The 21,685-nt window shown below is 41.7% G+C and overlaps 1 protein-coding gene across 2 annotated transcripts in view; it reads right to left on the bottom strand.

Annotated features, from left to right (window-relative positions):
- Positions 1–21,685, bottom strand: part of WDR70 (WD repeat domain 70) — a 315,307-nt gene that overhangs the window by 50,811 nt on the left and 242,811 nt on the right. For both annotated transcript variants that reach the window (XM_004422748.2, XM_087443211.1), the window contains one exon: positions 2,412–2,511. In XM_004422748.2, the coding sequence (XP_004422805.1) occupies positions 2,412–2,511 (100 nt within the window). The remainder of the gene's footprint in view (positions 1–2,411; positions 2,512–21,685) is intronic.

The following is a 21,685-nucleotide window of genomic DNA, read 5'->3' as shown; positions in this document are numbered from 1 at the left end:
GAATGATGTAGCATCTGTAGCCTAGAAGGAACCCTGGAGAATCTACTCTAAAGAGTGATTTTAGAGCAGATGGTAGTTCCCCTGTGGTATATTGGAGCATAACCCAACTTCTTAAGAAGATATTAATTTAACAACCATCAGGACTGAAAATAGTTCAGTTCACAACAGATTCTTTTTCCCACTAGTGTGTAGGTGAAGCTATCCATTAACATTAATGAGGGTGAGCCATGCGATTCCCTCCCCTCCAGGGTAACTCTGTCTGTGGCTATCATTCTTCACTTTGCTGGGGAGTACAGTGTTTCCAAGCTATTTAAAGTATAATGAATATTCTTTTAAGAATCACTTTTTTATATTTCTACAGGGCTACTAACTAATTCCTGACCAGAATGAAAGCCAAAACTCATTTAAGTAATGTCTTTGCTGTTCCTTCTCCCCAGTGTCCACAGCTGAGATCTACCTCAAGCCCTTGGGTCCAATAAGGAATCAGTATCAGGTGCAAGTGAGGTGATTGGAGAGTTCAGTGAAAATCCCCATTCTCTCCCCAGCGACCTTTCCTCTGAAACCCCACTTTTGGCAGGTGCGCTAATGCATAACTGGCTGGACTAGGGACCTGCTTATATTGGAAGAACTTTTTAAGACTCGCCTTTTACTATTAGTCTTAAAAAAAGGTTACATATCCTCACCATCCTCAAACAATAAGAAAACATTAATCTGCATTAAACAGTTTAGCTAACCTGGCAAGTTTTGGAGCTAGCAGCAGCACCTTACCACACCCTGGGGACTCTTTGCTGAACAGACTTCCAACTGCCATAATCTACACATCCAGGAATGAAAATGATGGAATATGGTATACAGGTTGTGTCGACGACATGTTACCCAATAGCTATCATAGGATGGAAGAGGATGGTAAGAATTATCACCAATGTGGCTTTGTCTGAAGTGGAGTTAGTCCTACGCTTCTAAGGCAGTAATTATCAACTGGGTGGGGGTGGCCTATTTTAGAATCCTCTGGGAAGAATTTTCAAACTACACTACTCCCCTCTTATTCCTCTCTTCCCTCTCCACTCCACCTTGGAGATTGGGGTATACCACTCTAAAGATGCAAGAGTGAGTGTGATAATCTCTAAGTGGAGCATTTATCATTTGAAAAACCTTCCCAAGGGATTCAGATACACTCTTGGGGTAAGAACCACCATTTGTAAGTAAAGAGTATATACAGTCTTAATTAAGACTCATCTTAGGACTCAAGTAGCAGGTTAGAATTGATGGACCAAAATACATACTTTATACATATCCATCTTTGTCAAGTATACCATAAATAGAAAATACATGTACATATGCTTTAGTTTTTTTTAAATTATGTCAGTGAGGGTAGTTTAGATATAATAGATAAGGTTCCTTGGAGGAAAGAGAATCTGAATGGAGTTCCACAGGGTAAAAGGACATGGACTGGTTAAACTGAGGGGAAAGCTGGGCCAAGTCTCTTCATCTCCTCCTCACTTCCACTCCCCTCCACAACAGGTTGTAAACTCTTTCAGGAAAGGAACCCTGTCTATGATGTTCACAGTTTATACCCAGCACCTAGCATAATGCTAGCTCAGAGTAGCTGCTCAATATATAGTAGTTGAGTGGATGAATGAATGACTAAACGCAGTGTTGCTAGATTAATTTGGCCTGCAGAATAAAGACTACATCCTTTATGTGATATTTAAGGACATCTGTAACACTCAGGCTGCTGTTTCTTTTCTCTCCCAAAAAGTTGACCCACTGGAAGGTCCTCAGTCATGTCCTGTACTTCCCCAGAATGCTTTGCTCATAAGCTGCCCTCACTATTCTCTTATCTCCTTCTATCAACACACAGCTTATCCATGTGAGAAAGATTTAGCAAAAAACTAGAAACAACCTATATTCAACAACAGAAATGTAGATAAGTAAACTTAAAATACAACCTATATGTAGCTATTAAAAGATAACATCCAGATGTACAACTTTAACTGAATTGAGTTGGTGTTTGAACTGAAAAAAATCAATGGTCAGCAAATAGAAGATTTTGAAATACCAGACCCAGAATTATAAAATGGTATAGAAAGAATGTAGAACATCCTCTATAAAATTCTATAAGGTAGAGGCAAAGGTCATCCTTGGAGGCTTCAAACTTTGATGGAATTTGAAGCTAAAATAAAAACTTAGGCAAAAAGAGTACATATTTTCTAAATTTTACTTGATCCCTTTTAACAAGACAATAGGGGCAAGTTGGAAATGCGTTCTAATGAAAAAGCAGACTGGCAAACGTACGTTAACAAAAGCACAGTTGGCTTTACTAAGCGCTAGGATATCAGTCTGATATTTGTTAGCGTTAAGTATGATCATTTTAAATATAAAACATATCAAAAAGAAAGCTTTCAACCTACCTCCACGAGATGCAAGGACATTACCATCATAGGAAAAAGCCACACAAGAAGTGTCTGTGCCTGGGTCATGAGCCTGTTTATAATGGAATTTAGGATGGACCTGTTTGCGAAGACAAGCAAAGTGTTAACATCTCATCTGAATTCACATGAAAACATTTTTATGGCAAGAATATTTCACTTTAGCATCCACAAAATTATATACATCTATAGGTAAAATATTAATTTCACCTGATCATGTTTTCTTTATTCTGGAAAAAAACTTCAAAAGGCTTTTAAAGATTTTATTTATTTATTTTTTTTCCCCCCAAAGCCCCAGTAGATAGTTGTGTGTCATAGCTGCACATCCTTCTAGTTGCTGTATGTGGGACGCGGCCTCAGCATGGCCGGAGAAGCAGCGCGCCGGTGGGAGCCCGGGATCCGAACTCGGGTCGCCAGCAGTGGAGCGCGCTCACTTAACCACCAAGCCACGGGGCCGGCCCACAAAAGGCTTTTAAAAACATTCCTTTGCTTTAATAAAAGAAGAGATAAAGTAAGTCCTAGTAGGAGATATTTTTCAGCCTGCCTGAGCAAGCTCTGAGCAACACAACAGCATTTAGTTCTTATTATAAAGTTATTGGAACCATTTCCTACAGTTATCTAAAAGAGTAAATATAAATAAAAATTACAAAAATTACAATTATTATTTACTAACACAAAAATATCATTGTGGAGTGACGTCAGCATCATGGCGGAGTGATCTTTCTCCACTGAACTCTCCCCCTCTAAGACACAACAAAAAGGACATTCATATTCCAACAGAAGCTATTCACAAAACACAGGGGACATCTGAGGCACCCAGGCAGCTGTACACCCAAGGACTGAGGTGCTGGAATCCCCAGAAGAAGTGGAAGGAGGTAAGAGGAGCTCCCTTCCTGCCCCAATGACCACGACCCAGAGACCAATACCACGCGGCTCTTGGCGGGGGGAGGGGAGCGGCTCGCCATGTGAAAAACGGCACTCTCCCAGACCACTCATAGCCCGTAGGGATCCCCCTATGGAGGGAGCAGAACTGTTGCGAGGGTACTTTCAACAAGCTAGCCCCTCAGGACAGCAGAAAGCCACAGTGAGGCCAGAAACCTTTGAGATTGGAGAGGCAAAAGTAAACGCACCTCCCCCAACTTGGCCTGCCCAACCAGCACCTCAGCACAGCAGCACATCAGCTCAGCTCCAGCCCCAGAGGCAGTGGCCCCCAGGTGCCCGGGCCCCACCACCAGAGGCAGCGGGACCACACCCCGCACCCACAGGCAGCAGCCCCCAGGTGCCAGGGCCCCTCCACCAGCGGGGTGAGCCTGCACCCCCGCACCAGAGGCAGTGGAAGTTCAGGCCCCACTGCATCACAGCCCTAGATGTTCCAGCTGGACTAAGCCACGGCCCCAGCAGCCCCAGCTCCACTGTGCCATGGCCCCAGCTCCCTTGGCTTGACTGTGCCCTGGCCCCAGCTACATCAGCTCGACTGTGCCTCGTCCCCAGCTCCTTCGGCTTGACCACCATCCGTCCGCAAACCCCAGCTCCAGCTGCTTCAGCCTGGCCTGTACTCAGGCTTCAGCTGACTTGGTGCCAGCAACTTCAGCCCACCACACTCTGTTTCCAGCTTCTTTGGCTTCAGTTCCAGCTTCTTTGGCCCAGTGGTGCTCGAGCTCCTCCTTCTTCGGCCCAGCACACTCCAGTTCCAGTTTGTTCAGCCCAGCAGCGCTCCAGCTGCTGCTTCTTCACCCCAGCAGCGCTCCAGCTGCTGCTTCTTCGGCGCAGTGGTGCTCCAGCTCCTCCTCCTTTGGCCCAGCAGCTCTCTAGCTCCTCCTTCTTCGGCCCAGTGCAGCCCAGTTCCAACTTCTTCAGCCCAGCAGTGCTCCAGCTCCTGCTTCTTCAGCCCAACGGCACTCCAGCTCCTGCTTCTTCAGCCCAGCAGTGTTCCAGCTGCTCCTTCTTTGGCCCAGCAGTGCTCTAGCTCCTCTTTCTTCGGCTCAATGGACTTCAGTTCCAGCTTCTTCAGCCCAGCGGTGCTCCAACTCCTGCTTCTTCGGCACAGCAGCGCTTCAGCTGCAGCTGCTTCAACCCACCTGCAGCTGAGCCCAAGCTGCTTTGGCCTAGCTGCGCTCCAGTCCCAGCTGTTCCCATGCTCCAGCTCCAGCTGTTCCCATGCTTCACCCCTAGCAGCCTCTGCTCAGCCAGACTTCACATCAGCCAGAGGCCAACGAGAGTGCCAGCGGATTGAAGTGGGCCAGAATACACAGCCCTTGACCCCCACCCAGTGGCAGCAAGAAGAAACTGCGACCATATATTTTCACTATGAGGAAAAGTAAGCCAACACCAACAGGCACGACGCAAAAATATATTAAATCTCCAGACCAAAAGGAAAATGACAAGCACCTAGAAGTCAACCTGGAAAGCACAGAAATGCATAACCTTAATGACAGAGAATTCAAAATAGCCATCATAAAAAAGCTTAATGAAATACAAGAAAACACAGAGAGACAACTCAATGAAACCAGGAGTTTCTTCACAAAAGAGATTGAAACAATGAAAAAAAAATCAGAAATCTTAGAGATCAAAAACACAATAGAGGAGATAAAGAAAAATCTGGAAGCCTTAAGCATCAGAGCTGACAATATGGAGGAAAGAATTAGCAATATTGAGGACAGCAATGCAGAAATGCTCCAGATGGAGTAGGAAAGAGAACTAAGACTAAAAAGAAATGAAGAAACTCTCCAAGAAATATCCAACTCAATTAGGAAATCCAACATAAGGATTATAGGTATTCCAGAGGGAGAAGAGAGGGAAAAAGGAGCAGAGAACTTGTTCAAAGAAATAATAGCTGAGAACTTCCCAAACCCGGGGAAGGAGCTGGAAATACCAGTGAATGAAATCAATGGATCTCCTAAATATATCAACACGAAAAGACCCTCTCCAAGGCATATAGTAGTAAAGTAGGCAAAAGTCAATGACAAAGAAAAAATATTAATGGCAGCTAGACAAAAAAAAAATAACATACAAAGGATTTCCCATCAGGCTCTCAGCCAATTTCTCAACAGAAAATTTACAGGCTAGGACAGAGTGGAATGATAAATTCAAAATTCTGAAGGACAAAAACTTTCAGCCAAGAATACTCTATCCAGCGAAAATATCCTTCAGAGATGATGGAGAAATAATAACTATCCCAGATAAACAAAAGCTAAGGGAGTTCATTGCCACAAGACCCCACTACAAGAAATTCTCAAGAAGGCCCTAATCCCTGAGGAAAAAAAGAGAAAAGGGATTCAAAGTTTTGAACAAGGAGGAAAATAGGTCGACAAAACCAGAAAAATCGCAGTGTTCTATCAAAATAGATTAGCAAACAATTAAAAAACCAAAGATCAAGAGAAGGTAAGCACCAAGAAAAAATATAAACTCATCATGTTAAATATGAACTCACAACACAAGAAGGAATAAGATGTGACAACAATAACTTAGAAGGGGAAGAGGAAAGGGATCAAATCAACTTAGTCTAAGAGAATAACAGGCCATCAAAAAATGGACTATCACATCCATCAGATTTTTTATACAGAGCTCATGGTAACCACTAACCAAATAATCAGAGCAGAATCACACACAATAAAGAAAGAGAAAACTAAGAGAACCCCCATACAGAACTACCAAACTGAATTGGGAGTCCGAAACATACGGGGCGAGAAATGAAATGCAACAGAACAGGAAAAAGAGCCATAAAATAACAACAACAAGCCCCCATATATCAATAATTACCCTAAATGTAAATGGACTGAACTCTCCAATCAAAAGACAGAGTGGCGGAATGGATTAAAAAACAAGACCCAACAATATGCTGCCTCCAGGAAACATATCTCAGCTCTAAAGACAAACACAGGCTCAGAGTGAAAGGATGGAAGACAATACTCCAAGCTAATGGCAAACAAAAGACAGCAGGTGTTGCCATACTTATACCAGACAAAGCTGACTTCAAGATAAAACAGAGAGACAAAGAGAGGCAGTATATAATGATGAAAGGGACACTCCACCAAGAAGACATATCACTTTTAAATATATACACACTCAATACAGGAGCACCAAGGTACATAAAGCAACTATTAACAAACCTAAAAGAAGATATTAACAACAACACAATAATAGTAGGGGATGTTAACACCCCACTGTCATCAATGGGCAGATCATCCAGACAGAAAATCAATAAGGAAATAATGGACTTAAATGAAAAACCTTGATGAGATGGACTTAATAGATATATAACGAGAGCACTCCATCCAAACACAGCAGATTACACATTCTTCTCAAGTGCGCATGGAACATTCTCAAGGATAGACCATATGTTGGGAAACAAGGCATGCTTATATAAATTTAAGAAGACTGAAATCATAACAAGCATCTTTTCTGACCATAAAGCCATGAAGCCAGAAATCAACTACAAGAAAAAAACCAGGAAAGTGACAAAGCTGTGGAGACTCAACAACATGCTACTAAATGACCAATGGCTCACTGATGAAATTAAATGAGAAATCAAATCATATCTGGAGACAAATGAAAATGAAAATACACCAACGAACCTGAAATCCACAATCCAAAGAGGCTTATGTACCTCTATGTTCATCACAGCATTATTCACTACAGCCAAGACATGGAAGCAACCCAAGTGTCCCTCAACTGATGATTGGATAAAGAAGATGTGGTATATATAATACCATGGAATACCACTCAGCCATAAAAAAAGACAAAATTGTCCCATTTGCAACAACATGGATGGACCTGGAGGGTATCATATTAAGTGAAATAAGCCAGAAAGGCAAAGACAAACAGTGCATGATTTCACTCATATGTGGAAGATAAACCAACACACGGACAGATAGAACTGTTTGGTGGTTACCAGGGGCTAGAGGGTTGAGAGGTGGGCACAAGGGGTGGAGGGATGCACTTATATGGTGACTGACAAACAATAATGTACAACAAAAATTTCACAATAAAAAAATTAAAAAAAAATACCATTGTATTCCTAGTATAAGCCAGACATTGTGCACATGTTGTAGGTCTTGAACTATCTTTAATGTGCCTATACAATAATGTTTTGCTGTTGTTGTTGATGATGATAATGATAGCTAACCCTTACACAATGCTTATTATATCCTAGGCACTACATCCTTTACTATCTTGCCTATTTAATTCTCACAATCACTCTACAAGTTAGGGTCTACTATTATCATCTCCATTTTACAGATTAGGAAACTGAAGCACAGAGACTTAAGTACCTTGTCCAAGGTCACACAGCTAGTAAGTGGTAGAGGTGGGAGTTTGAACCAAAAAGCCTGCTCTTCAATACTACACAACAGTCCTTCTCTCAGCTCTGATGGTCCAGTGGTTAACATTCTGCGGTCAGGGAACCACATCACCCATCTGTTGGTTGTCATACTGTGGTGACTATATGTTATTATGATGCTCAAAGTTCTTCCACCATATTTCAAATACCAGCAGGGTCACCAATGGTGGACAGGTTTCAGCGGAGCTTCCAGACTAGACAGACTAGGATGAAGCACCTGGCCACCCACTTCTGAAAAAATTGGCCATGAAAACCCTGTGAATAGCCACAGAGCATTGTCTGATATAGCACCAGAAAGTGAGAGGATGGTGCAAAAAGACCAGGCAGGATTCTGCTGTGCTGCACACAGGGTCACTAGGAGCCGGAATTGACTTGACAGAACTAACGACAACACTCCTTCTCTACTCACGTATGTTAATAGTCTCTTTACTTCTAATGTTACTTCCTCAGAGCTAATGAACTGTAAAAGTAACTCTACTAATAATCTTGCCACTCACTTATGATTCAGTAATCAGCACAGGCCACAGTACTATGGAGTCAATTATTCCAGATCCACCAGGCTGGATAATTCCACAGTGAACGGACAGGGACATTGCTAGTGATGACAGCACATACGTCTCTCCTGGGAGCCACAGGTAGAGGATTACAAGTGACCCCATCTCTACCGGTCTTGCAGCAACCCTAACAAAGAATGAGTCACAAAAGAGAGCTCAGGTACATTAGTCTCCCAACAATATCCCTGACACTCTGTCATTGAGCTTCCACCTGAAAGCTTCCAGTAATGAGGAGTACTGTATTAAATCTGTATTAAAATCTGTATTAAAGATAGTTATCATGTTTCTACCTTTCATGAATATAAATAATTCATTGATTCAACTTTTTTTTTTATTGAGCATCAATTGTATGGCAGACACAAGGTTAAGCAGGAAAACACAATGTGCCCAGATAAACAAGGCTGCTCTCCTTAAAGAGTTGACCAACAGTTCCCTGAAAGGATATGGATAAGCACACCAATTGACAAGTGGTACAATGGGGAAGTATAGAGTAATACATGAGTATTGAGGAGAGGTTCCTAACCCAAACTCGAGCATAGGGGAAAAAAGAGGGGGAAAAAGAAATCAAGACCCAGTGGACAGGGCCGGCCCCGTGGCTTAGCGGTTAGGTGCGTGCGCTGCGATGCAGGCTGCCCGGGTTCGGATCCCGGGCGCACACAGACGCACTGCTTCTCCGGCCATGCTGAGGCCGCGTCCCACATACAACAACTGGAAGAATGTGCAACTATGACTTACAACTATCGCTTGGGGCTTTGGGGGAAAAATAAATAAATTAAAAAAAAAAAAAAAAATTAAAAAAAAAAAAAAAGACCCAGTGGACAAAGTAAGAGTTAGCAGACGCAAGAGCATGATGCAGGGACAAGAAAGAGTATTCCAGGCAGAGGGTACTGCATTGTGGGAGGCAGAATTTTGACCTCCATGACCTCCCCCCTTGGTGTCATGCCCATGAATATGTTACTCTACATGGCAAAAGGGACTTTGCAGGTATAATTAAGGTTACTAATTTAGTTGACCTTAAAATAGGGAGATTATTATCCTGGGCCGAAGTAGTCACAGGAGTCCTTAAAAGTAGAGCTTTCTCCTGACTGAGAGAGTTATCAAAAGTCTCAAATATTCATAGTGATGGAAAATGCAAGCACAAAAACCTAGGCTTTTAAAGGCCTTCTCTGAGATCATACAGTACAGACTCCCAACTGGTAAAACTGTCTGTATTTCCCTTCTTAGCAGATGGTCATGGAGCCTCTGGCAGTACAGAACTCATTACATCACAAGCAACATCAGTCCATTTCTGGGTGGCTCTAACTGGCAATATCTGTCTTAAACTGGGTCCAAGGTTCCCTCCTAACATCTACTTATGAGTCTTGGTCCTGTGGTTATGCTGACTAAGTCTAGATTTCCTTCTCTAATGCAGTCTGCCAAATTCTCAAAGAAAAATATGATGTCTTCCACAAAGTCTTAAATATTCCACTTCCTGAAATCCTAAATACAGTCACGCACTGCATAACAACGTTTCGATCAATGATGGACCACGTACACAATGGTGGTCCCATAAGATTATACTGGAGCCTAGGTATGCAGTAGGCTATACCACCTGGGTTTGCGTAAGTACACTTTATGATGTTCACACAAAGACAAAATTGCCTAGAGACTCATTTCTCAAAACATATCCCCATCGTTAAGCGACGTATGACTAATCCAAACATTCTATGGTGGTACCGATGGTCAGTCAGTTCACATCCAGCGGCTGCCTAAATCCCAATATCTTTCTATTGCTCTAGTGTGTGTCTATCAATGCAAGAGGAAGGAGAACCCTCAAAATGATCAAAACACGTTCTGTAATTAATAGAAACAATAGAACAAACTATTTTAAATGAGAGAATTTAAATGAAACACTGGGCTGAAAATATGGAAAAATTTAATGGAAAGAATAATGGTCCTAGAGCCAAGCCAGCTTGACCTAAAATTTCAACTTACTACATTTTAGTTTGCCCCTGCCCAAGTTGCTTAATCTTTCTGTTTCTCAGTTTACTAATCTTTAAAATAACATGCCCCACACATCTTCCCACCACTACCTTTCTCCCCAACTCCCAAAGAGATTGAGTTACATTTGAGCTACTATCTCCCCACCTTGTGTCAATACCACGCATTTATTAAGTCTGTAGTGGGTACTTCCTCTCAGAAAGTTGCTGAAATGCAACTATGCTACCAAAACACAAACTTCATGAGCAAGACGAAGCAAACGCTAGGCTATCTAACAAACTAGGTGTACTAACATTTGACTGTCCTCTCAAATCTTCCTAAGACCCCCTCAATAGGTATAAAATTTCTTTCTCATTGGGAATCTATTTTCAAGCTTAGTGATAACCAGGCAATTCCAGTCAACTCTGTATTTTGAATCACATGCTAGGGTTACTTACTACACCAGGATTAAAAATACACCAGGATTTTTTTAAATGCCAAGATTAAAAAACAGAATAAATATAGGTCTAGACTGAATATAATTTCCTCCTGTTTCTCTGATTTTGGATAATGAGGATAATGTACACAAAAGTACAGTAAATATCCTATAAAGGTGCTTCGCAACTCCCTATTCTCACGAAGCCTTCATTTTAGTGAGGGGAATTAGACAATAAAACCTCTCCATTTGATTCTGTGATATTCAAATCAATATACTGTATGAAAATATAGTATAATGATAAAGAGCACAGGGTGTGCAGCCAGACTGATGAGTTCAAATCCAGTCTCCACCACTTAGCATCTATATGATCTTGGGCTAGTTAATCTCCCTACGCCTCCTATGCCATCTATTAAATGAGAATAATAACAGTATCTACTTCATAAACTGTTGGGAGAATTTAATAAGTTAATGCAAGTGTGGCACACTCCTTTGCAATATAACTTTGCTCTTCTTTTCACCAAGATGCAGCATGTATTTCTCTACACCTTGAGTCTGGGTATGGATATGTATCTTGTTTTGGCTTATAGGAGATGTAGCCATGAAAATGTGCCTCTCAGATCTCCTACTGTGAAAGCATAACTGACACCCTCACTGCCTCTGTGACTAGGCCAGGCCTTCCAAGGGCTGCTCCCAGCCAATGACTGAGAACAGGGGATATAAAGGACTCCTAATCAGCCTGACTGAAACTTTCTTGGCATTGTGCTGCAGTGTAAGACTCTTTCTGCACAATCCTCTGGTTTTTTTTTTTTCTTTTCTTTTAATCTAACAGTTTTCTTGAGATATACTTCATACCATGGAATTTGCCCACTTAAAGTATGCAGTTCAATGTGTTTTAGTATTTTCAGAGTTGAGCAATCATCACCAAAGTCAATTTTAGAACACTTCTAGCACCCCAAAAAGAAACCCCATACACATTAGCAATCACTCCCTATTTTTCTCTAACCCCTCAGCCCTAAGCAACCACTAATCTAGTTTCTGTCTCTGTATATTTGCCTATCTGAACATTTCATATAAATGAAATCATACAATATGCTATCTCTTGTGACTGGCTTCTTTCAGTTAGCATAATGTTTTTGAAGTTTATCCATGTTGTAGTATGTATCAGTACTTCATTTCTTTCTATTACGAAATAATATTCCATTGTATGGACATACCACATTTTATTTATCCATTCACCATTTGATGGACATTTAGCACTCCTTTCTTTCCTCTCTCTTTCATAGGCATATGACCTGCATCATGCTCTGAATCTCTCCAGCCTTCTCAGGCTTTCTCCCAATTTCCCTTTAAAGCCCTTTCTCTAATAAACTTCTCATATGTTTAATCCTATCTTGGTGTCTGCTTCCCAAAGGACCCAGACTAACACAAGTGGTGCCAGGAATGATCCGACAACACAAGTGGTAAGATAAGAATATGGGACTGCCTCACTCATTGCCTGGTAGGTAAAGAGGACATTGTCCTAAGTGAACGTGAGGCACAGATACACTCTAGCACTTGGTAGTGGTCCAACTGCTAGAGATTTCACAGGAGGTGACCTGGGAAAACTTCCTGGTGCAGGGGAATGTCCTTGAGGGTAAAATGTGTCAGGTATTTAAAAGATAGGGGAGGAATAATGCCTACAAAGACAATAGCGTTGGCTGGTTACTGATATCCTGCAGAAGGATAATGAGAAACTGATGGTCATGAACAGTTAAAGACTAAGTGGGAGAGCCAAGGGCCACTTTAGCAGCTTTCAAAGAGGCCCTAGTCTCCTGCAGTGGAAGAGCAGACACAGCTGAGGAACAAACAAAGGCAATCTGCTAGTTAGATTTATGAGCTCCAGAAACATTTAAATGCTCAACCAAGGCTGTTATTCTAAGATAGAGCTCTAGCTGGGAAAACCTGAGACCCTGAAACATAAGGATAGGATATTTGGATGGATGGATCTGCAGAGCCCCCTGGAACCCTCACAGCTTACAGACGTGGCCTGCTCTTGCCTAGTAAGAGCTAGGACTTTCTTTGTGCTGGAAGATGCCACAACTGCCCCTACCCCACAAGGCAGCAGATACTTTCTCTTAAGACCTGCCCATACCTCCTCTCTAGGCTGCTAGGCCAATAACTAGGGTTGAATCCCAGCATTACCCAGCTGGGGAAGTATCTGGGCCTGATAAGGGAAGAAAGAGATTACACACCAAAAGAGATGCAAGAATTAGCTAGCAGTACTGGCAGGAGCCATGCAGTACCTTGAGTCTGGATTCTGAGGATGCTTAATCAAGGGGGCTTCGATATAAAACTAGATAAGCAGGATTCATTGATTTGGGGGCCCTTTTTTGGACAAGGACCCTGGGAGATGGAGGAAACTTGCTGCTGGGATGCTACTAGAGGCCTGGAAAAGTGATGGCCAACGTTGAGTAAAAAAAAACCAAAACACTCCAATTGTTCTGGCAGACAACAAAGAAAAGAATAAGAAGGCTGGGGGAAGTAGGCATGCTGGAAGGCATTTATTGTGTCAGGCCAGAAAACACAGAATATTATTTTTCATGGGAGGGCCCAGAGGAAATATCATTCTCCAAGGCCATTAGGAATGCACAGATGAGAGGGAACCAGCATCACTAAGAAGTTCAGTGGCAGCTCTCCTCTGCAGCCCAGGGCTAATGTCACAGAGCCGGGTCATTAATATCTACGGGGATGATGAGGCCCAAACCAATAAAAGCCAGGTTGCCATGCTTAATTGCTTGAAGCCAAATGGCTGTAATTACTATAATGACTGGCAAGGTCAGAGAGGCAGCCAAGAGGGCTTGATGTGCAGTGAGTTGTGAAGATGGTTGATAGAATATGGCATTCCTAGGGATAGAAGAGATGGGCAGAGAACAAAGGTACTGCTTAATATCTACCGTCAAAAAGAGAGATGAATGGAGGAGCAGGAGGCTGAGGGTGGTCATCCCAATAAAGAGTCATGATCCCTTGCTCTGTTCCCATATCTGAGCCTATTTTCAGATCAGGAGCCCATTGACTATACAGGTAGCCAGATTCCTCAGAGGAAGGACATTGCTACTCAGTGGGGCAATAATTCTTCTCAAAGACAAAGAGATTGTTGACTACAGACTTAATCACATAGTAGTCCCAATTGTAGCTGCTGTGCTGAATGAGCTATCATAGCTAGAGCAGATTAATAAAGCCTTGGGGTGACTGGCTCAAGGACTTCCTATCACCCTGGCCAAAGCTTTCCCAGAACTGTGTTGCAGTCTGAGATTCTTCCTAGCCAACCCTCCTTCTTTCCTTTCCTCTTTCCTTCATAGGGATCAGACATGCATCACCATTTGACACTCTCTAGCCTCCTCTGGCTCCCCATCCACTTTTCCCTTACAGGAGTTTTAGCAATAAATCTCTTATACATCTAATGCTGCCTTAGCATCTGCTTCTCAGAGAACCCTAAGAGAGGACACCAGCAAACAAGACAGAAGCAGAGAATAAAGATATATACATTGGGACCTGCTCTCTTGCTGTTCTTGGAGCCCAGCCACCTTGTGAAAAAGCATGGGCTAGCTTCCTAGATGACCAGAGATATGTGCTCAGTCATCTCTGTAGCACCAGCTGACATCTAGCCAACAGCCAGACATGTGGGTGAGGCCATCTTAGACCATCCAGCTCCGACTGAGCTGTTAGTTAACTGTAGATGCAATAGAGAACCCAGGAGAAATCAGCCAAGCTAGTTCAGATCAGAAGTGCTGCCCAACTGATCCAAAGAATTATGAGAAATTATAAATGTTTGTTTTTTTAAGCTACTAAGTTTTAGGATAGTTTTTTATGCAGCAAAAGTTAACTAATGCAACATATAAAGGAGGTGAACAGTGCCTGGCAGATAGTAAACATAAGTGCTTGTCATTACTGTAAGTCAGATGATACTAAAGGAAGATTAATAACTTTGTAAGAAGGCTGATTCTCTCAACCCTACCTTAGCATTCTACCAAACAATATCCACCATAAACTAGTCCTGCAACCCTATAATTAGAATTTTTTCAACTTCATCATGTCATGTACTTTATATAATCACTACACTCCTCTCTTGCTTTTTTGCATCTGCTTGTGAGAGCAAGAACTCTCTCTAGCAATGTTTCTTAATCCTTGCTGTGGCTGCTTGGAATAACCATTGTCTCCCGGTAGTTGTAGTCTGTTTCCAACCAGTTGCAGCCATTTCTTCTATATATTCTTTGACACTGAGTAAGACAATGATTCCAGCAGACAGTACTGAAGTGAGAGAAGAATGCCTGGAAACAGCTCATCCTTGGAGGACATGGAAGGGAGGACTGTGTTTAAGTTGATTTTCTTTATGGTACTAGATGAAAGCTCTTTCCCCACATTTCCGATCTTTTCTTTCAAGTAGGTCAGCCTCAGATTATTTCTTTCCCAGGCACATCATCTGAACTCCAAGAACCCTAGTGAGTCTTAGCATACTGTATAATATGTTATGCATCATGCTTACACAAGGAACGTACTTAATAAATATAGCAAATGAAACTCTGAACTTTTGAGCACGTTTCAAGGAAAGATGTTTTATAGTAAGCTGACAGTTTTCCAAGTTTCTAACTTTTTAAAAAAAGATAATTATGTTCTAGCCAAGTTGTTTTACTCTTCCCTCATTCCTTCCTTCTCTCTCCTCCTCCCTCCCTCCCTTTTTTATTTTTTTAAGAAATAAAGACAAAAGACAATAATATCCGACAAAGGTTTCTGAAAAGTCCATTCATCATCCCCTATAAAAGCGTGATAATGAAATTTTTGGAATCCACATTTACAATGTCAACCACATTTACTGAGGACACATTATACACACAACACTGAGATATATAAATGAAGAGACAACATGGAATTTTCTTGAAAGGATTTGCAAGTTGGGAAAGGGGGAGGAGTAACAGGCAAGATCTCTTATTCTTTCATAAAACATTTACTCATCAACTATAAGCCAGGTTTAGAGAGCATCAAAATGATCAAGAATTGGCCTCTGCCATAATGGGGAAGCTGACAAGAAAGAGAGAGAGAGACAGAGAAAGAGAGAGAGAGAGAGACAGAGAAAGTAAGCATTTATGACCAGGGATGAACTCTCCAGCAGCGTTCTCCACTCAGTCCAGGTTCACTGTTGCAACCACTGTGATTTCAGAAAACAGCTATGACTTAGCATTTATTTTTCAACTGTGTTTGGCAAAGAGATAGCCCAGCCTTCATTCATAACTGGACAGTGTTGCAACTACATGTCTGTTTGGTCAAACCAGGTGACTGCAGTGTGTGACTACCTAGGGCTCTATCTGATGACCAGCTGGAAGCTGCAGCTGCAGGAGAAAGCTCAGTCACTGAGATGTGTGAGTCATAGGCAGAATATGACACCACGGTTCTGGAATCTTCTGGCTCCCCATGTGCTTGCAACTTGAAATTCAAGGTGTTTACTTTAGTCTATAAAACAAACCCCTTATGGCTAAGGCACAAGTTACCTTCACATTAATCTTCCTTCTTATAAACCCTAGCTGAGATCAGTTGGTACACCAGTTAGGTACTCCAGATTTATGCTTCAGAAATCTGGATATGAAAAAATGTTAAAGCCCTACAGAAGACCTATGCTTTGGGAATTTCAAGAAGGCATGAAATGAAACTTTTGACTCGGGGACTCCATTTATAATCTTGAGACATCATACAGAATCATTTAAAGATGGGGATATTATCTGATTAGGCCACTTAAATATCTGGTATATTTTACTTTTCTGATTTTAAGCAAAGCATAATTTTTACTGGAGAAAAAAAGTGAGGTAATACAGATTCTCATATGAGGATTCTGCATTCTCCAAATGAGAATACCACCTAAATCACCAAGAGGAATGATTTAAGAAGAAAGTCCTTCCAGAGAGACAGCCCGAAAGCAGGGTTTCCCAGAGGATGTTTTGTGTAACATCATCACATCCAGAGGTAGGATGAGGGGGTGGGGGTCGTTCTATAGCCAAGTAAGCCTGGGAAACCAGAGTTTATTTGCATACCATGGCCTTGTCTTGAAGATTCACAATGCACATTAGTATATTAAAAACCAGAGTCTTTTAAATAGCAGTCCTAGAATAAATCAACCTCTTGAACATTTCCAAAGCTTATTTGACTACAGAATTTTTTTGTTTCAGATAGTACTTTACTAACATGGATAGAACTAACATTCTCTGGACCTTAATTGAGGAAATATGTATCTAGAGCAAAAATCACTAAAATTTTTCTGGAAAGGGCCAGACAGTAAATATTTTGGGCTATGAGGACTATATAGTTTCTGCTGCAACTGTTCACTTGTGCTGCTGCAGCATGAAAGCAGCCACAGACAAGACATAAACAAATGGATGAGGCTGTGCTCCAATAAAAGTTTATCTACAAAAAAAGGTGGCAGGCTGGATTTGGCCTGGAATTTGCTGACCTCTGATCTAGAGAGAACAAAAATCTTAGGAAAAGGCACTCTATTTGTAAAATAATTGTTACATAAACTAAAGGCTTCCTTGTGATTCAACAATAATTTTAACTTGTAACACTAATGGTGGTGGCACTAATAATAATGATGCTGATGACAGGTACATTTATTGAACATGCTGCTATGCTACTCAGTGCAGTAAAACATACATTTTCCAATTTCATTCTTAAAACAAGCCTCCTGAGGCGTATGTAATTATTATCTCATTTTATAAACAAGAAAACTGAGGTTTAGTGAGGTAACTTACCCAAAAACATGTGACTAGTAAACTGTCAGAGCAAAAATTCAAACCCTGATTCTAACTTCAGAAACTGTACTCTTCACTAAAACATTTTTTATTTATTTATATATTTATACATACATACATACATATATATACTACACACACAGAGACACACATATATATGCTGCCATGTTTTACCAGGCTTCTTTTGGATTTGTATAGATTATTACAGTAATGGCCCTAAATGAATTGTATCTCTTTGTATCCCTAGCAAGTGCAGTGAAAGGAGAGAGATGGATTACATGAAGGAACTTTTTCTCCTTCAAACTACATAACACATTTTTTTCTAAACTATTCAAGATTTCTGAAAAAATTCTATTACCAATTCCATCTAAGGGAGAAGCTAGCAGTGTTTTATCCATACAAGGGCAGTAAAAAAATCATAAACCAGTCATTTTTCACCCCCTTCTAGTCCCGGTTAACAGGATCTGGTACATGATAATGACAGCTAACATTTATTGGGCATTACTATGGACTAGATACTATCTTAGGTGCATGGTATGTATTAACCCCTTGAATCTTCCAATGGCCTTATAAGTACTACTATTATCCCCACTTTCCAGGAAGGGCATGGCGGTACAGAAACGTAAGGTTACTTACCCAAGGTCATGTGGCCAATAAGTGGCAGAGCCAGGACCTGAACTCTTAGCCACCACTATCCATGTACATACTCACGGCTCCTCTGACTCCAGGCTCCCTCTGCTCTGACTCCCATTCACAACTAAGGTGGGCCTGGACTCTGCGCAGCACCCTTGCTCTTTCCTCACTAGGCCAGTCCTCTCTCCAACCACCAATGGAATTTGAAGGTGAAAGGTGGGGAAGTGGAGCAAGAGAGTAAATAAAGTGTGGTTTAGTGGGTGAGCACTACCCCAATTTCTGGAAACAGATAAAATCATCATCCATGACTAAACTCAATCTCAGGTCACCAGCTAAATTCAGTCCATAAACATAGATGTATTAGCCTTTACTCAAGAAGATCACACCGGTCCCTGAAGTAATTTAAAACTTGGTAAATAACACAAGTTACAACTGGCAATGAGGAGATCCCACTAACCGCTGTGCATCTCCTTAGTTGCCTTCTGTATGTTACCTTTTCTCCTCCATCTTTATAGTTAAGTTTGGGGTAACAGGTTAGGATCTTAGACTGTGTATATCACACAAGAAACACAAATGTGAACACAAGTGCAGCTTTCAATTCAGCTCTTTAATTGAAGAGGAACTTGAAAGCCACTATGCCAACACCGGAAGCACAGTGCCGTGGAATGACCTGCCTAGACAGGAGGGAAAGCCCAGCGGTCCCCCCTTTGAAGTCCAGCTGCCTGAGATTCACTGGCAGCCGACCTTCAAAGAGAGCCGATGCTTCCTTCCCTCAGCCTGGCCGCCAAGCTTCCCGGGCAGCTGGGCAGATTTAGCCACTCTCTGCCCAGCTGTCTGTGAACTCTGGCTGCCAGTTCAAGTGAGGGATAGAGAGGTGGTGGAGGAGGGAGGGGGAGGAAGAGGGAGTGGTGGGGGAAGGAGGATGGCGGGCCCAGTGGCGCCAGGGCAAAGAAGATGCTAGGTTTCCTTGGAGCCGACCTTATCAATGTCAGTCAAAAGACCAAGCTTCCAGGGAGAGCACAATCCAGCTCCACTACAAAGCAACTTTAAGTGATTTAAGTGAGAGAGATTTCAAATACACCCTGCTTCAAAAGCTGAGTAACTCTCAAAAGCACTCTTTTAAAGATGGCCCAGTTGCTGCAGAAAACAGTCCAATCTCTACATAGGGATGTAGGGAACAAAGCTAAGGTCAAGAATCAAAAATGCACAGTCCTTTACTAATTTTGATTTTCTGGCAGCGTGAGTATGTGCTTCTTGGGGACTTTTGGGGTTGTTTGCCGAGTTTGTTGTGGCAACCCTTCTGTTCCCCTGGCAGCCAATAGCTGAAACCACTTATCTGTTTCTGCGCCTGTGCAGCAGATGCTTGGAGAAGACTGGCTCTCTTAACATAAACATTACCAATGTGTTGTTATGTTTCTCCTCTGGAACCATATGCTCGGAGGAGAGAATAGTGAGTGTTATCAGCTGCAGGTGCAAAAGCACTGCAGAACAGTTCTGTTAGTGGCAACAAACTTTCAAAAGACGTCTAAGAACAAGATCTTAAATTTGGTAAAGTGAGAGGTTATGAAAGTGACTAAAAGATAGGAAAATGGAAACGAAGAATTGAAAGGTCATAAACAGAACTCAGATTACTGCAGATCTGAGTAAATCATCAGATCTGCATTTTATTTTATTTTATTTTATTTTCATTTTAATTTTTTTGTTTATTGCAGTAACATTGGTTTATAACATTGCAAAAATTTCAGGTGTACATCATTGTACTTCTATTTCTGCATGGACTACATCACGTTCACCACCAAAATACTAATTACAACCCATCACCACACACACGTACCGAATTATCCCTTTCACCCTCCTCCCTCCCCCCTTCCCCTCTGGTAATTTTAGATTTAGAGTTTAGAGTTCTCTGGCAGCTACATGGAGATGGAGATGGAGAAGAAGATTGGAAGCCAGCGGAAAAATAATCATAAATTTCATGAAATCTTTTCTCTATTTTTGTACAATTTGCTTAGGAAAGGAATGTATGGATGAGCTTGTACCATGCACCATGACAATATGAGGAAAAGACCTCAATATTCAGATAGACTATCGTATTAAGTCACTAACTACAAACACATCCTCCTTCCTGCTCTTTAGATCACTTTAAAACTATATGACAGAGCAGCCAGCATTAAGTACAGTTTATCAAAGACATACAATCCAAAGTTTATTATCTAACTTTAAAAGTATAATACTAGCCTATAGAAGAAGCACCAATTAATATTTGCTGAAATATTCACTCATTCTACAAATATTTATGGAGTCCTTGTTATGTGCAAGGCACTATGTTAGGTATTGCAGATGAGTAATAGATTAGTAAAATGGCTCCTTACTTTCAAGGGGATTTGTATAGAAAGAGGTAACCATAAAACAAATATTTCCAATGCATTGTGCAATGAAAATGGCACTAACCACAAACTATATAGTAAATCCACAAAATAATGGTCCACTCTACTGTGATAGCATAATGGTAATAGGTTACAAGTGGAGGAAAGAGAAATCAGGTAAAGCCTGGTGAGGATGCTTGACTGTGGTCTTTGAAGGTCAAGTAGGAGATCACTAGGAATACAAAGAAAAGTTACTCTACTAGAGGACTCAGACTATACAAGACTCAGAAGTGTGAAATAGTACATTGCTTTTGGAACTACAAGTGGTACTAGGAACAGACCAGCAGCACATAAGACTGCAGAGGGAGGTCAAATCATTAGTGGCCTCATGCCCTTCTACAGAGTTGGAATTTCTACCCTATGGGCAATGTTGCACCTCTGAAGGGCTTTAAGGAGAGAGGGGTAATACGATCATAGCTGTACTTTAAAAGATCACCCTGTAGCAGTGGGAAAGACAAACTAGAAAAGGGAAGGCTGCGGGCAGGGAGATGAGTTAAGAAACATCTGCAGTGGTCCAGGTCAGAGCAGGTGAGGGCTTGAAGCTGGGTAATGGAGGAGCAAGTTTTAGTCTGTGACTTTGGTATGGGCAGTTTCAGTGAATCTGTGAATTGGACACTGGAAATATAGTTACTCTGGGTAGAAACCTGACAATGAAAGAAGGAAGAGTTGGAGAAGGCTTTTGTTAAATCAAATAAATTAAAAGCAGAAACTTGAGCATATTTTCTAGGAGCCAACAGGGATGAAAAGGATAAAAATACAGGAAAGGGAGTAACTGATAGAATTAGGTCTCAGAGGAAGCAGGAAGGATGCGATCAAGCACACAGGTGGAAGGATTAGTGAGGAACTAGAAGAGAAAGACCTCTTCCTTGGAGACTGCAAGGAAAGAGGCTGAGAGACCAAGGAGGTATGAACACAGAGACACATTTATACATATGAGGGTGAAAAGTCTGACAGAAGTCCAGCCTTATTGTCCACATTTTTCCATGTAAAGGAGGGGAGATAATTGAGTAGGGAGTGGGGGATTGTAAGATGGACCAGAGAAGAGCTGGGTAAGTTTGAAAATACCCGATGAGGGGCCAGCCCGGTGGCGTAGCGGTTAAGTGCGCGCACTCCACTGCAGTGGCCCAAGGGTTC

The sequence above is a fragment of the Ceratotherium simum genome, chromosome 18 (genome assembly GCF_057802395.1).
Source record: "Ceratotherium simum simum isolate JZ-2026a chromosome 18, ASM5780239v1, whole genome shotgun sequence".
Classification (NCBI taxonomy): Eukaryota; Metazoa; Chordata; class Mammalia; order Perissodactyla; family Rhinocerotidae; genus Ceratotherium; species Ceratotherium simum.
Note: the sequence above shows the minus strand (reverse complement) of the source record. Positions and strands in the feature narration are given on the sequence as shown.